Source organism: Saimiri boliviensis, chromosome 1 (assembly GCF_048565385.1).
Source record: "Saimiri boliviensis isolate mSaiBol1 chromosome 1, mSaiBol1.pri, whole genome shotgun sequence".
Classification (NCBI taxonomy): Eukaryota; Metazoa; Chordata; class Mammalia; order Primates; family Cebidae; genus Saimiri; species Saimiri boliviensis.
The window spans coordinates 296733490-296745994 of NC_133449.1; the positions used below are offsets into that span (position 1 = coordinate 296733490).

The window sequence follows — 12505 nt, forward strand, 5'->3', positions numbered from 1 at the left end:
GCATTGATTGTAACAAAGGCCCTCTGGGGCTCCAGGGGTGTGGTTACCCCTTCCTGGATGGCAGAGCTAAGAGAGCACTGTAACACAGTTGGATGCTGCTGTGGGGCCTGCACAAAGCCTGCTTCTGCCACTGAGGAGCTATCAGCAGATTCCAGCACTCATCACACCGGTTCTTATACCCATCTGCTCATGTGCTCCCTCTCGTAAGGGATTGAGCACGGTGTCCAAGTAAACGAATCACTCCTCCATGAGTCTCATGCAGAGGGTCAAGGGCACTCTCCCACCTCATATTCAGAACACTGTGCCAATCCATTATCCAGTCATAAGACATTTATTTCCTACATGACTGCATCACATGTAGGAAAAACTGTAAGAGCTAAAAATGAAGCAAAAGAAACGACACACCAGTTCTTGCATACTACGTCTGTTTTCAAAGAGTTTTTCTTGGATCTTTAATCAGAGACTTGAGACAATACACACATAATTCGCTTGCTCAAGATCTTGGATTAGTCTACTTAGATCTAAAGTATTAAGCTCTTATATTTGACATCAGCAGTCCTGGTCCTCTGGCCTTCAGGCTTTAGGACTCATGCCATTCTCCTCTAGCCATCACCTTCAGTCTCAGACTGGAAGACATCTCTCTGGTTATCCTGATTCTCTAGCTTGCATACAGTGAATTGTGAGACTTCACAGCCTCTGTAATTGCGTAAGCCAATCTCTCCCCATCAATCTCCTTTTCTCTACATAAAACAGATGAGTAGAGAGACAGATACCTCCTTCCGGTTGTTTCTTTAGAGGACTCTAATATACCAACCCATATAAACAGTAATTGACATAAAAGTGAATTTATATATTTATGCCATTGACTAATTTCAAATGTCATATGTTCAATAGCATTGAGGTTTTCCAAGGTCTATTATTATACCAGATTTTGGATTATTATGTTTTCAGATGTATCTCGCATGATGGAATGGGGTCTCCTTGGCTGTTTAGCTCAGGTATTACTTCTCTGGACACGTATGGAGACTCTAGTATTATTTCTCTGACTAAGGGCATGTCCAGGAAATAAGTTCTCAGCAGTACATAAAATCACTTAACTTTTTTAGAACGAAAAATCACAGAATTCATGGGAATGCCAGAATCACGCAGGCCAATTTTGTAAATGATCTATATTAATAGATAAGAGAGGGGAAGGGCATAAGCTTCGAAAGATAATTTAAGAAGCTCAGAGAGAACAATCCATTAGCTGCGGAAAGACAAACCGTGGCCATGGGGTGGTGAGTTTGATGAGCAATGTGCTTGGGCACTGCTTTCATCTTTTTACAGAAACCAGCTCTGGCCAGGTCTTTGGAAACCACTTAAAAATCATCACATTCGCCAGACTGTCTAGAAGAAGAGTCTTAAGTCTGGAAGAGCATGATTTCATCGAAGAATTGCTGAGTTTTCCAAAATTTGAACTATAGAATGAATTTCAGCTGTTGCCAAAAGCTTTATCCTTCTTTCATAAAGAAAAAGAAAAACCAATTCCATAAGCAAACCTGCATGGAAAACTGGATGATATTCCACAAACGAACACATGAGCTCTCAAAAGAAGCATGCGTTGTTTCTATCACATGTGCTAGATATATTATTGATGCCTCGTGCATGAACATTGCAGGACCTTGAACCCAGAAGAGGAAAGACAGCTCGAGGGAACTGGTATATTCCTGGATGCTGTCTGGATTCTGAGTGGTTCCCAGTGTATTGAAGTGAGAGCTTGGCCTGGCAGGATTGCTGTGGACACATGTTATCCCAACATTTATTAGAGCTTGGAGGCTGAGGCACCTTCACGAGTTTACCAGAGGCAGATTCCCTGCTTCACAGGGAACTGGCTTCACTAGACTATTTCCCTGACAGCCTTGACCCGTCAACGGCAGAGGGACGTGCAGCCCATCTGGATATAGGCAGTAATTGCCCATTTTTAAGGCTCCAAGTTTGCAGACTTTAAGTCCTGTGGGCACAAGTGAGTCTCACAGCAAGAGTGGAGAAGAACAGGCATGGCGTTCTCCCATAGTGGGAACGTGGGAGGGACCCTGGTACCCCTAATGAGGAGAGGCTTGCTGGAACTGCAGACTCTGGGAACGAAAAGGAATTCCTGCTTTTTTTGGAAGATGTGGGCTTATTTCACTCTGGACCTCTGTGCACACTTGAAGAAATGGGCCTGTGTGACATCACGTCACCCAGGACCCTGAGGCATACACCCCACTCTCTGAGAGACAAACCTCTGTTTTTCTCTCTGCTTTTTTGGGAAGAAAGAGGTTGGGGTGGGTAATATATTTTATAATTCATAGGGACTTGGATAAAGAACAGGAGACATTTTTGTAGATCAGCTCAAAGGTGACCCAAGGCAGGGAAAAAGAAACCAGAATCATTTCAACTTGAACTCTGGGACTCAACCCTGTAGGGGAAGTTTAAAAGAAAAAGAGACACACCCACTAAGATTCAGAACATTCTAGCACACAAAGTGAGGATAGGGCAGTTCTAATTTAAAGCAGTTCCTGTGAAAAAGATCTAGAGATTTTAGCCTATCAGATGAGCAATAGCAACCAAGACCCGCTGCTGGTCTTTAAAGCCATCTTAGCGATGGAATGCGGAGGAAGACAGGCATCCCTTCTCCAGCTGAGCTGAGACTCTTCCCGTGAACAGGCCTGGAGATAGCTCTGAACTCTCACAGTTCTTAGAACACAACACAGGCTACCGTCTTCCATTGTTACACGTGGGCATATGGGTACCTCCTTGCTCCAGATTGCAAATGATTTTGAGGACAGGGTCAAGTATATACCATCTTGACTTATAAACTTAGCACTCAGCATAGTGGCTCCCACATTTAAGAAAAAATTGCTGAAGTATTTGATTCACTGGTTAAGATGTACAAATGTACAATACCTCAACTAGCTATGACATGAAAGAGGCACTAAATAGTTTTCATGTAAAGCAACATCTATTTAAGCATTTCATTGCTCAATTCAGATAGAGAAGAAATCAAGCAAAGGCCTCTTGCATTTCCCCAGGTGGCTTAAGGATGTTTAAGGTTCAGATCCAAACATGCAAGCATTTGCTGACTGAGCAAGTACATGAATGAATGAATCAATGGCTGGCTGGCTTGATATCAACATAGCAGGGCAAGTTTGCAAGGGATTTCAATCATTTTTCTAAACTTCATCCCTAAAGGAATTAATCCTTAAGCCCCAGATATATTCGTAGATGGTGAAGATAATAATATTAAAAAACTGTAAGAGAGGATGGTTTACAAGCTAGTTTTAAGATTTGTTTGAGAAATTTTAATTGTGAATTAGATGAATTTTTTCATTTGAATAAAAATGCCTCATCCCCAGACATTACAGGATACATGTTGGACAATTTAAGACACACGCCAAATTATAATAAGTACTTTTATTTGGAAATAAATCAGAGGTTGAAGATTAATGACTTGGAATACATTGGGCCAAATGAGTTGTAGGTACTGACTTTAAAAGATGACAGCATATATAATTTTGAGAAAAGGCTGATGTTTTAAAAGGTAAACAAAAGTCTAGTGAAGTCATTACCACATCAAAAAGTATCCATCTCCGAGACAGCCACAATAGGATAAGCTATCTCTGGGTAATATTCTTGGCATGTCTCTCTAGTTGAGTTTTATGCCCCATTACCAATGCCCCAGATGCTCACTGAGTGTCCAGTTAGGGCACGATGAAACAGGAACATTGAAATAAAAAAAAAATGAATTATATCATAAAAGTGAGAGGAGAGAAGAAAGGAACAGAAGAAGCTGTCAGAAAGAGAGACAGAGGCATTACCTGGCTGTGGAAACCGTATTTCCTACAGAGAGATGGACCCATTGCAGGAGATAAGGAAATGAAATCTCTTTAAATCAAAAAGAATTATTCGTCCTTTTTTGACACCAGGTAATGTTTCTGGAATGAAGCAAGAGGTGGGGGAAAGTTTCCAGCTGTCTTCTTCCCATTCATTAATTCCATAACTCCCTTTGTAGATGCTTAAATTCTCAAAAAGAGAGCTAAGAAAAAGATGATTTAAAAGTTTCAAATCCAGAACATTGGGAAGTCTATGTAACTAGAAGTCTTAAAAAATATATAAAATATGCAGATAAGATAAAAATGGCATTTATACTTTCCCTTTTTTTTTTTTTTTTGAAGAATCAGGTCAAGAATTTTCAGGTGATACATTAACCTAATCCTCTAAGAAATGAGAACAATACTCAAAGGTTTTTATATCACGCTCATTGGGAAAGTTAGTTATTCTCTCACAAAATGGAAAAACCGAGGAAGAGACTCATTTTCGGTTTTCATCCTCCAGCATCAATCATCCAAGCAATTAAAATATGCTATTGTCAGATAACGCAGAATTTAATCTTTTGAAATGTAGAAGGCTCCAACAGGATATACCTAATGAAGCATTTAATAAACTTAAAGTAATTGAGGTTTTAGTTCTAAAGGATCTGTGTCATCAGATGTCATCAACTCCCAAAGTTCAGTAAGGCAGAGACAGTAAATTCTAATAAACTACTTAATCAAAACAACCACTTATAATTGAGCAATGAAGTATTGAAAAATAAAAGTCCTTACCTCAAAATCAGTCACTGTGATTAACATTCAGTGAGTAACTATGTAACTTAAGATTATCAGGGGAAATTTGACAAGTCCACCAAATACAGATCAAAGGAAAACTGAATAGCGCAACTGAATGAGATCAGCCTTCACCCTGAACGACCATGAAATGTAGGCGCCTCCCACATGTGAGGGCACCTCCTCACTGCTGACATTTCAGTCTTATGTTCGTTGGACGGCAGCTCCCATTGCCAGGTAGAAGCTGTATTATGACAGGAAGACAGGAAGTCGAAGACTTCCTGTTGTTCTTCCAAGGCAGAATCATCTTTGTTAAAGAGTGTTAACATCAGCAATGTGCTCAGTTGCAGTCTGGCTGTGGTGGGGTGACATAAGAACAGAGCCAGTAAACCCACTTGAACCAAGTTACCTGCCATCTCTGAGATGAGAATAATGCTTGCTTCCAGTCATGGATATTCATAAAATCATTAAGCTTCACATACATAAAAGGCAGTTTCAAAATTTCTAAGGAATGTGGCCTGATGAAGCCAAGACTTGAATCTGATATGGCTGCCTTGCACCTGTGGTCTTTCTACCCTTAACCTGTCAAAGGTTTTGACAAGATAATATGTGTGAAAGCACATAGTAGGTGCTCAATACATGGCAATAATGTGTTTCTTACTTTCATCTTGCTTGAATAGAAAGTAATTCTGGGGATACTAGGGAAGGAAAGAGAATAAGAGAGTGAGGCTATGTGTTTAAGCATCTATGAAAACAGAGGAGGATCAACCGTAACTCAGCCCTGCTGGATAACCATGTGCAAATGTTCCCCTTCCTAATTATGCATACATGGCCAGTGACAGGTTGCCCTGATTAGGTGCTGAGTCTTTCATCCTATGAAGAGCTCAGGTTTTTTTACCAGGAAGACTACAGAGCATTATCCTACAGAAGACAGGAAAGTACAGACATCCTGCACTCCCTCCAGCTGTTGAATTGAGAATCCCTGTTTTCCATCAATTTCCCATTAAAATTGAAAACAAACAACACTCACTGACTCTCTAATGCAGCTCTTTAGAAAAGCGATTAGGGAATGGATTTTGGGTTGATTTACCCCAGAAACTCTCACTTATTTGGTAGGGATAGTTAGGTGCACTAATCATCCATTCAGTGTTTCAGGATACTGAGACGAATAACCTGGTAGCAGCTGAGAAAACTAAGAGTTCCTCTGAATGCTTGATGCTCAACGGAAAGGCACCAGTGAACCTGGTGGAATGAAATAGAATCATCGACTGGCCATTCTTTACAGACGTTTCCATGGAATTCATTATACATTTTTCACAAAATGAAAAGGAACAAGAAAGAGTTCCAAAATTCATACTTTCCGTACACAAATATGAAGCTTTGTGATTCCATTATTATCCTAACCAATTACTATGTATTTGAAGATCCTAAATAGGAGAGGTAAAGTCAAGTGCATTCAACAGAATCCGTGAAAACATGGGTATAGTTACAAGATCAGAGGAAAAGGGAAGGAAAACACATACGGTGAGAAACAACTTTTCCCATGTCACACAGAGAGAAGAGCATACAAGGTGGTTCTGTTCCACTATATTCTAAATGAAGTCAACCGGTGGCTGAGGCGGGCCGTATCACTAGTATGAGATTTCACAGATTTCTCTCTGGTCGCTCCTAGAGCAACATGCTTGCTATCCTTCCGTGCAGAAGGTAGCTATGATTTTCCTCAGACGGTGTTTCACTCAGAGTCACTAGCTTTGCCAGCACCCATAATTTAACTATTTCATCCTTAGTTCATACTGGGAAGAATGAACATATGTCAAGCACTTTTCGGACTATTTAAGCTTTTTGCTCGTCTTTCAGTTTTCCTTTAGTTTCTTCATCTTATTTATTTAGAGCAACTATTGAGAACATACAAATTTATTTTTATTTATTTTTTTATTCATTCATTATCTTCTTACTTGATGCCAGTTCTCATTTGGGAATCACTTTTCTTTACTTAAATATAATATTATGTAAATTAACTTCTTAGTTATTAAAACTCTGATTTTTCAAAGCTGAAATCCACTTGGCCAGATGGAAACTTGTGTACTTGATAAATATCAGATAGAATTTATTATGTTGTTTTAAATTTGCGAATATTTGCTCACCACTGTTGATATCAGACAGTCAGTACATGTGCAGTTCTTTTTGGCATGTTTTTTCTTGATGTTTTCTTTGCAACTTTCAAAATATTCTTTTATTTTCTGGGCAAATCTGACTATATAACTGGAAGGCAAAGCTCTTTCCAGGAAGCGTTTTGAACGAGATTAGCTGGATTAAAAAACCCACTCTAGGTCAGTGCATTTTCCATGAGGGTTTCTGTTTCTCACTATCAACATGATGCATTTCATAATTACAGTGACTTTCACTTGACTAATCTCAATTAACAAAATTATCTTTTAAAATATCTTAAATTAGATGAAAAGCAGGAACCAAAGCACCCACTGACTTCCTCAGAGTCACACACTGAAGTAGATAAACTGGAGAAGGCAGCTCAAGCTTACAAGTGACACTCCCCACCTTGGGAATGTCACCACTCCCCACCTTGGGAATGTCACTGCTACTGGCTGGGAGAAGCCCTGGGCTACTCATTAGGACTCAAGAAGGGCGGGTGCCGTGCACCCCATGGCTGAAGGCTGACATGCTGCCTCCAGGAGCAGCATGGGAGGAACCTCCAAGAACAGCACAGGAAGGGACCTACCCCCTCCGCAGGACACGGAGCACTCAGAACGCACGATGGCCCAGGTGTAGCTGGGCTGGGCAGGGGGCTGCTTCTTGGCCCCCAAGCGAGGCATGGAGTATTCCCAGGCAATGCCTGGATTCCTTCCCTGAAACAGGAGCTGCAAAATAAGAAAGGGGAAAAAGAAAACAAATTAATGCAAAACCAGCCAATGCATGCTAATGTGGCTTAGACTACTTAAAACAACAATCACCCAATAAAAGGTTTGTCATCATGAGAAACTAAATTCAGACTATCATCTAAAGTTACATAAAATTTCTAAACAGGAATAACCCTCTTATCTAGACTCAAGCTCGTCTAAAAAAAAATCTAGACTTTCCATCCTTCTCCTTAGTTAGTGTATGCCTGCATGCAAAACTTCAAACACCTTTGCAACTTAGAAAAAGCAGTTTCAAATTACCATTTTTATTGATACATAATAGAAATACATATTTGGGGGTACATGTAATAATTTGATACATCCTAACAAAAGCATTCGGTTATCTCCCTTGGTGTTTCTTTGGGATCCCCTACAAATTCCCTGCGTCTGAGCAAATCAGAAAGAGATACCTGCAAACACTGTCACGCTTTCTGGTAAGTTCTAATAACCCAGGACCATTCAACAGCAATAGACAGTATTCATGAATGACCAAAGCTAAGTTAGAGTACTTTTTACTGGGAGAGATGAAGGGGACTTTTGCCTACTGGCAGATACCCATCAAATCCAGGGGAAAAGGTATTTTATTAGTAAAAAAGATCACTCAGTCATAGTTTAGGCCATGGAATCAGGTTTGGACTCTACATTTCCTAGCTTGAAACCCAATCATGCGGACCAGCCACCATTTCTCTCATAAATGTATTAGATCCTTGAATTCTGGTTAGACTTTTCTGGAAAACTCACCATAACCTGTTTACATAAATCCCATACCAGCACCTGAGAGTCTTTGCATCCTGATATGATGCCCATGTAGACAAACAGATTCACCCTCCCCTAAGCACCCTGGCCCCATGCTCCACCCTTTGCCTGATGACACAGCTCCAGTCTCAGTGGTGCTGATGTTGCAGGACAGGAACAAGCCCAGGACAGGAGGTTGCTCTGCAAGGCCACTGAGAAGATCTCCAGCCCTGACATTCTGAGCCTTTGCCACGCTTCTTCCATCAAGAACAGTTTCCTAACAAGGCTCGCTTATTTTCAATCCAGAGGCATCTATCTTTCTCTCTGATTGTTAAAGCTAAAAGCCTCCGATGGTGGGAGACATGATCAAGAAAAGAATTCAAAATAACTATGTTTAGGAAGGGGTAGAATGAAAGCATTGAGAGGCAGGACAGGAGATGGAAGTAGAACCTGTGGAGATGCAGCAGCTGCTCCAGCTACTCCACACCTGACTGCCTGGGGAAGCATGTCCCAGGAAGACACAAGAGGATGGGACAGGGAGGCCAGCCCCGGGGAACAGGTGGGGGCATCCAGGTGGCTGGACCACCATAGCAAGGTGTAGACTGATGGGACAACTGTTCACAGAAACGTAACAAGGTGGGGAGTTAGAGCATCCACTACCCAACACTGCCATCTGCACAGTCCCATGCGATAGGTGGTGGTGTCAGAATCCGACTGTATTTTGTGAGCCTCTGCATTCATGAGTAAACAGAATGGTTCGGTTTCGGAGGTGACCTACCCACTGGACACTGGGTTGATGTGACTGCAGAGCTGTGGCCAGCCAAGATCAATGCTGTGACACAGGTAGGTCATCACACAGCAAGGGGCTTCACCTCTTATTTCTCTTCTCCTATTGCCACAGGACACAGCAGAAATGCGGATCCCACCCTAGACACCGGTGAAGTCATAATCCACCTCCCTCCCTGAAGAGTGGCCACTTCTCACAGCTGTCGAGCTTATACAACAGAAGACTTTTGCAAACATCTCCTGCTAAAACTCCCAAATGGGAATGCAGGTGAGCACTTAAATAGAAATGTAATCATACACCAAAAAGTGAATGATAAGAAAAACAAGCCTGCTGCCCCATTTAGCCTGTAGATGGATCACTCTTTTCTATAACTGTTTTTTTAATAACTGTTTACATTCTTCTGTATTCTTAAAATTATGCCAACAGCCATGAATTTACACAAACGCCAGAACACCCTCAAAATCTAAGCCCCCAAACCAAGAGGCTGGACTTTACCTCCACAATCAGTGTTTCGTTGGTTGGTCCAGCAGCGATTAAGTTCTCAGGCTCGTTGTAGGACCGTCTATAGTCAAAAGTAGTGCCTGAAAACTTGTACCGGCCGGGCCAGTCCACAGTCCAGTGTCCATTCAGGTAGTACCTTCTGAGAGCATTGCACACAGAAATGTAGGAGGTAGATACGTTCATTTCATAGATGCGAATACTCCGGGCTCCAGAAGGAATGGTGACCATGTGGTAATACTCTAGATAAAGGAAATGGGGAAGATACAGCTTTTCATTCCATAAAGCCAAGGAGAACCAAGCAACCCCAGTCCTCAGAAAATAAAACCTGAGTATCCACATTTGGAACTGGGGGAAGATGTGTTCTGGTGATCAGTTACCATAGAACTATACCCGACTGCTTTTTATTAATTGGAGCAGAGCTCCCATGATGTTCACTCTTCCTAAGAACAATTTTAATTCAAATAACCGGCTACCACATCCAGTCAAAGCAAGAGACTCAAGAAGCAAAGAGCTAGCTGAGGCAGTGGAAGGAGGGCCTGCTGTTTTCAGTGTCACCTCAAGCTCCTCGGCTAAGAAGCCCCAGTTACAATTTTCTTTGCCCAAGGCTTGTAGACAGCTCTACTCACGGTTGGTGTGGTGGTGCTTGGTGTAGAGACCCCTGTGAATCGTGCAGGCTGAGTTATTCCCCTTACACACCCCACAGGTGTCTTCAACAGCATCAGATCCAAGGACATTGTCACATCCAACTCTCTGGAGGGCCCACAAGGTCACATGTCATTCATGCAAGAAAGGACAATACAGCAATAATGTCACCAATCTCATGCAAGAAATCTCCTCCCCACTAGAGTTGAAAATTTCACCAACATAGGGTAGTTAACAAATATTTATTGGATACCCAATATGTGCACAGTGGGACTACAGTGTTACCCTTCAAAAATGTAGGAAGCTTTTAAAATGTGAAACATAACCTGCCCCCTTTAGTACTGTCACACAAGTGGACCTAAATTAAACCTGTAGGTTGTCACTTTGGAGCCATGGGTGAATTTCATTAGTACAATGATAACCAATGTGTCTAGGCAAGGTTCTATCAAAATATGCCATTGGGGGTTTTAATCGTCCTATGCAATGACAGAGAAGGAGCAGATGACATACAGAAATTCTCCTCAGTAGTAATTATTTAAAGGGCATGTTTATTCACTTGCTTAGAATTTTAGGAGCTCTGTAAAATTTCTGCACTTTCTAACAGAGAATAGGCTCTACATGTCAAAAAACATCCATTTGGAAGCAAAATAACTACAATTCTGGGCTTGAAATCCATAGGGCTAGATGTATTTCAGAACTTAGAGTGTTTTTTTAACTTTAGAAAAGTAATAGATATTATGTATGTAATGCATATGAGAATCCCATAAGGGCCTAGGGTGGCAGCCCATAATCAACACATTAATGTTTCTATAGTAAAACCCCACATATTTACAGAAAGTGAGATAAATAAAACCAATCAGTAGTCTCACATCAGTTCAGGGCAGGCTTTGCCACCAAACAAATTCGGGTCCCCCCAGATTTTCACAGCTTTTTGGATTTCAGAGTTACAAATAAGGGATTACGACACTATATCATTAAAAATACCTACATGCGATAAAAGTGAACACATCAATTAACAGACAAAATTGAGACTGTACAGCTGAAAGAGATCTTAATGGAATCATCCAGCCTAACCCTCATGTATTAAAACTGATTACGCTATCAATCTCAGGGGATAATTTGACTTTAACATGGTCAATAACATAGGGGAAGTGAGAACTGGAAGAGAGGATTTTGGACTCCATAGGATATGCGGATTGAATACCTTCTTCCTCTGAAACCCCACTGTCTACATGGGATGTGTTTGATCTGCTAACACCTTTGCTTGGTTTATAATAACATTTTCCCGCCTCTTCCCTCTGCCAGTAAGGGTAAGGCTACCATCAGCCACTTATGTTCACTTAGCCACTGACACTTTCCCAGCTTGTCTCTTGCACCCCTGGCCACCCACCTTCCTCAGCCAAAGTGTACTTGCTGAATGTTGCTGAGGCCCCTCCTGCAGCTGCAAAGTGACCCACCCAGGCTCTCTCACCCATCCCTGCTTCACTGACTCGCCACACTACTGCCTACAAACTGCAACCGAATCCTGTGAATCCACTGTTCCCAGACTCAGTGCCTGCTCTATCTACTTGGACACAGGATACAAGTCCCAACCGTTCAGACAGCCTTGGAGAGGGCCTTGGAAATCTTCTTCTCGCCTCATCTCATCCCACAGCATCCCCGCAGACCCCACCTTCCCTCTGGCATTCTGACGACTGCATCGGCTGCTAGCAGCCCATGCATCTGGCACCACCACGTCCCTGACATCCCTCTCCAACTCATCCTTTCAGATCTGGCTTGGATGCGGATGTTCCCTTCTCCTAAAAGCCCCAGACCCACATGTCCCAGACCCACATCTAAGACAGGATGGGCCCCTCCCTCTCCTCATGCTCTGCACACACTTCCACTGCAGCAAAGCGGCATGTCATCCCCGTGTTCTGGCTGTCTCCTCACAGGGATATGGCTTAGAGGGAAAGGCTTGTCCTATAGGTCCGGTCTTTCTAGCCTCTGCAGGATGCCTGACACAAAGCAGACTGTCTGGAATCATTTGTTGAATGAATGAAGGATCATGATTACCTCACATATCCCATCTATACAAACATTACGGCTATCCTCCGAGCATGGAGTCCCATCTTTGACTTTATTTGACAAAGAAAAGAAGAAATCAAATCCTTCTGCGATACAGTAGAGTTTGCATAAGTCCTGATCTTAAAAAGAAATACACACACAAACACAAATAAGAAAGATACTTAAGCTCGATCATTTTTGCTCTGAATTTTAGATAGACTTTCTTTCTTCCCCCATAAAATAACTCCCACACAATA

General features: G+C 41.9%; 1 protein-coding gene across 1 annotated transcript in view; it reads right to left on the reverse strand.

Annotated features, from left to right (window-relative positions):
* Positions 1-12505, reverse strand: part of ADAMTS16 (ADAM metallopeptidase with thrombospondin type 1 motif 16) — a 182617-nt gene that overhangs the window by 67930 nt on the left and 102182 nt on the right. The window contains exons 14-17 of the mRNA XM_003932512.4: positions 12258-12388; positions 10187-10310; positions 9555-9799; positions 7360-7498 (exon numbers count right to left, since the gene is read on the reverse strand). Of these exons, the coding sequence (XP_003932561.1) occupies positions 7360-7498; positions 9555-9799; positions 10187-10310; positions 12258-12388 (639 nt within the window). The remainder of the gene's footprint in view (positions 1-7359; positions 7499-9554; positions 9800-10186; positions 10311-12257; positions 12389-12505) is intronic.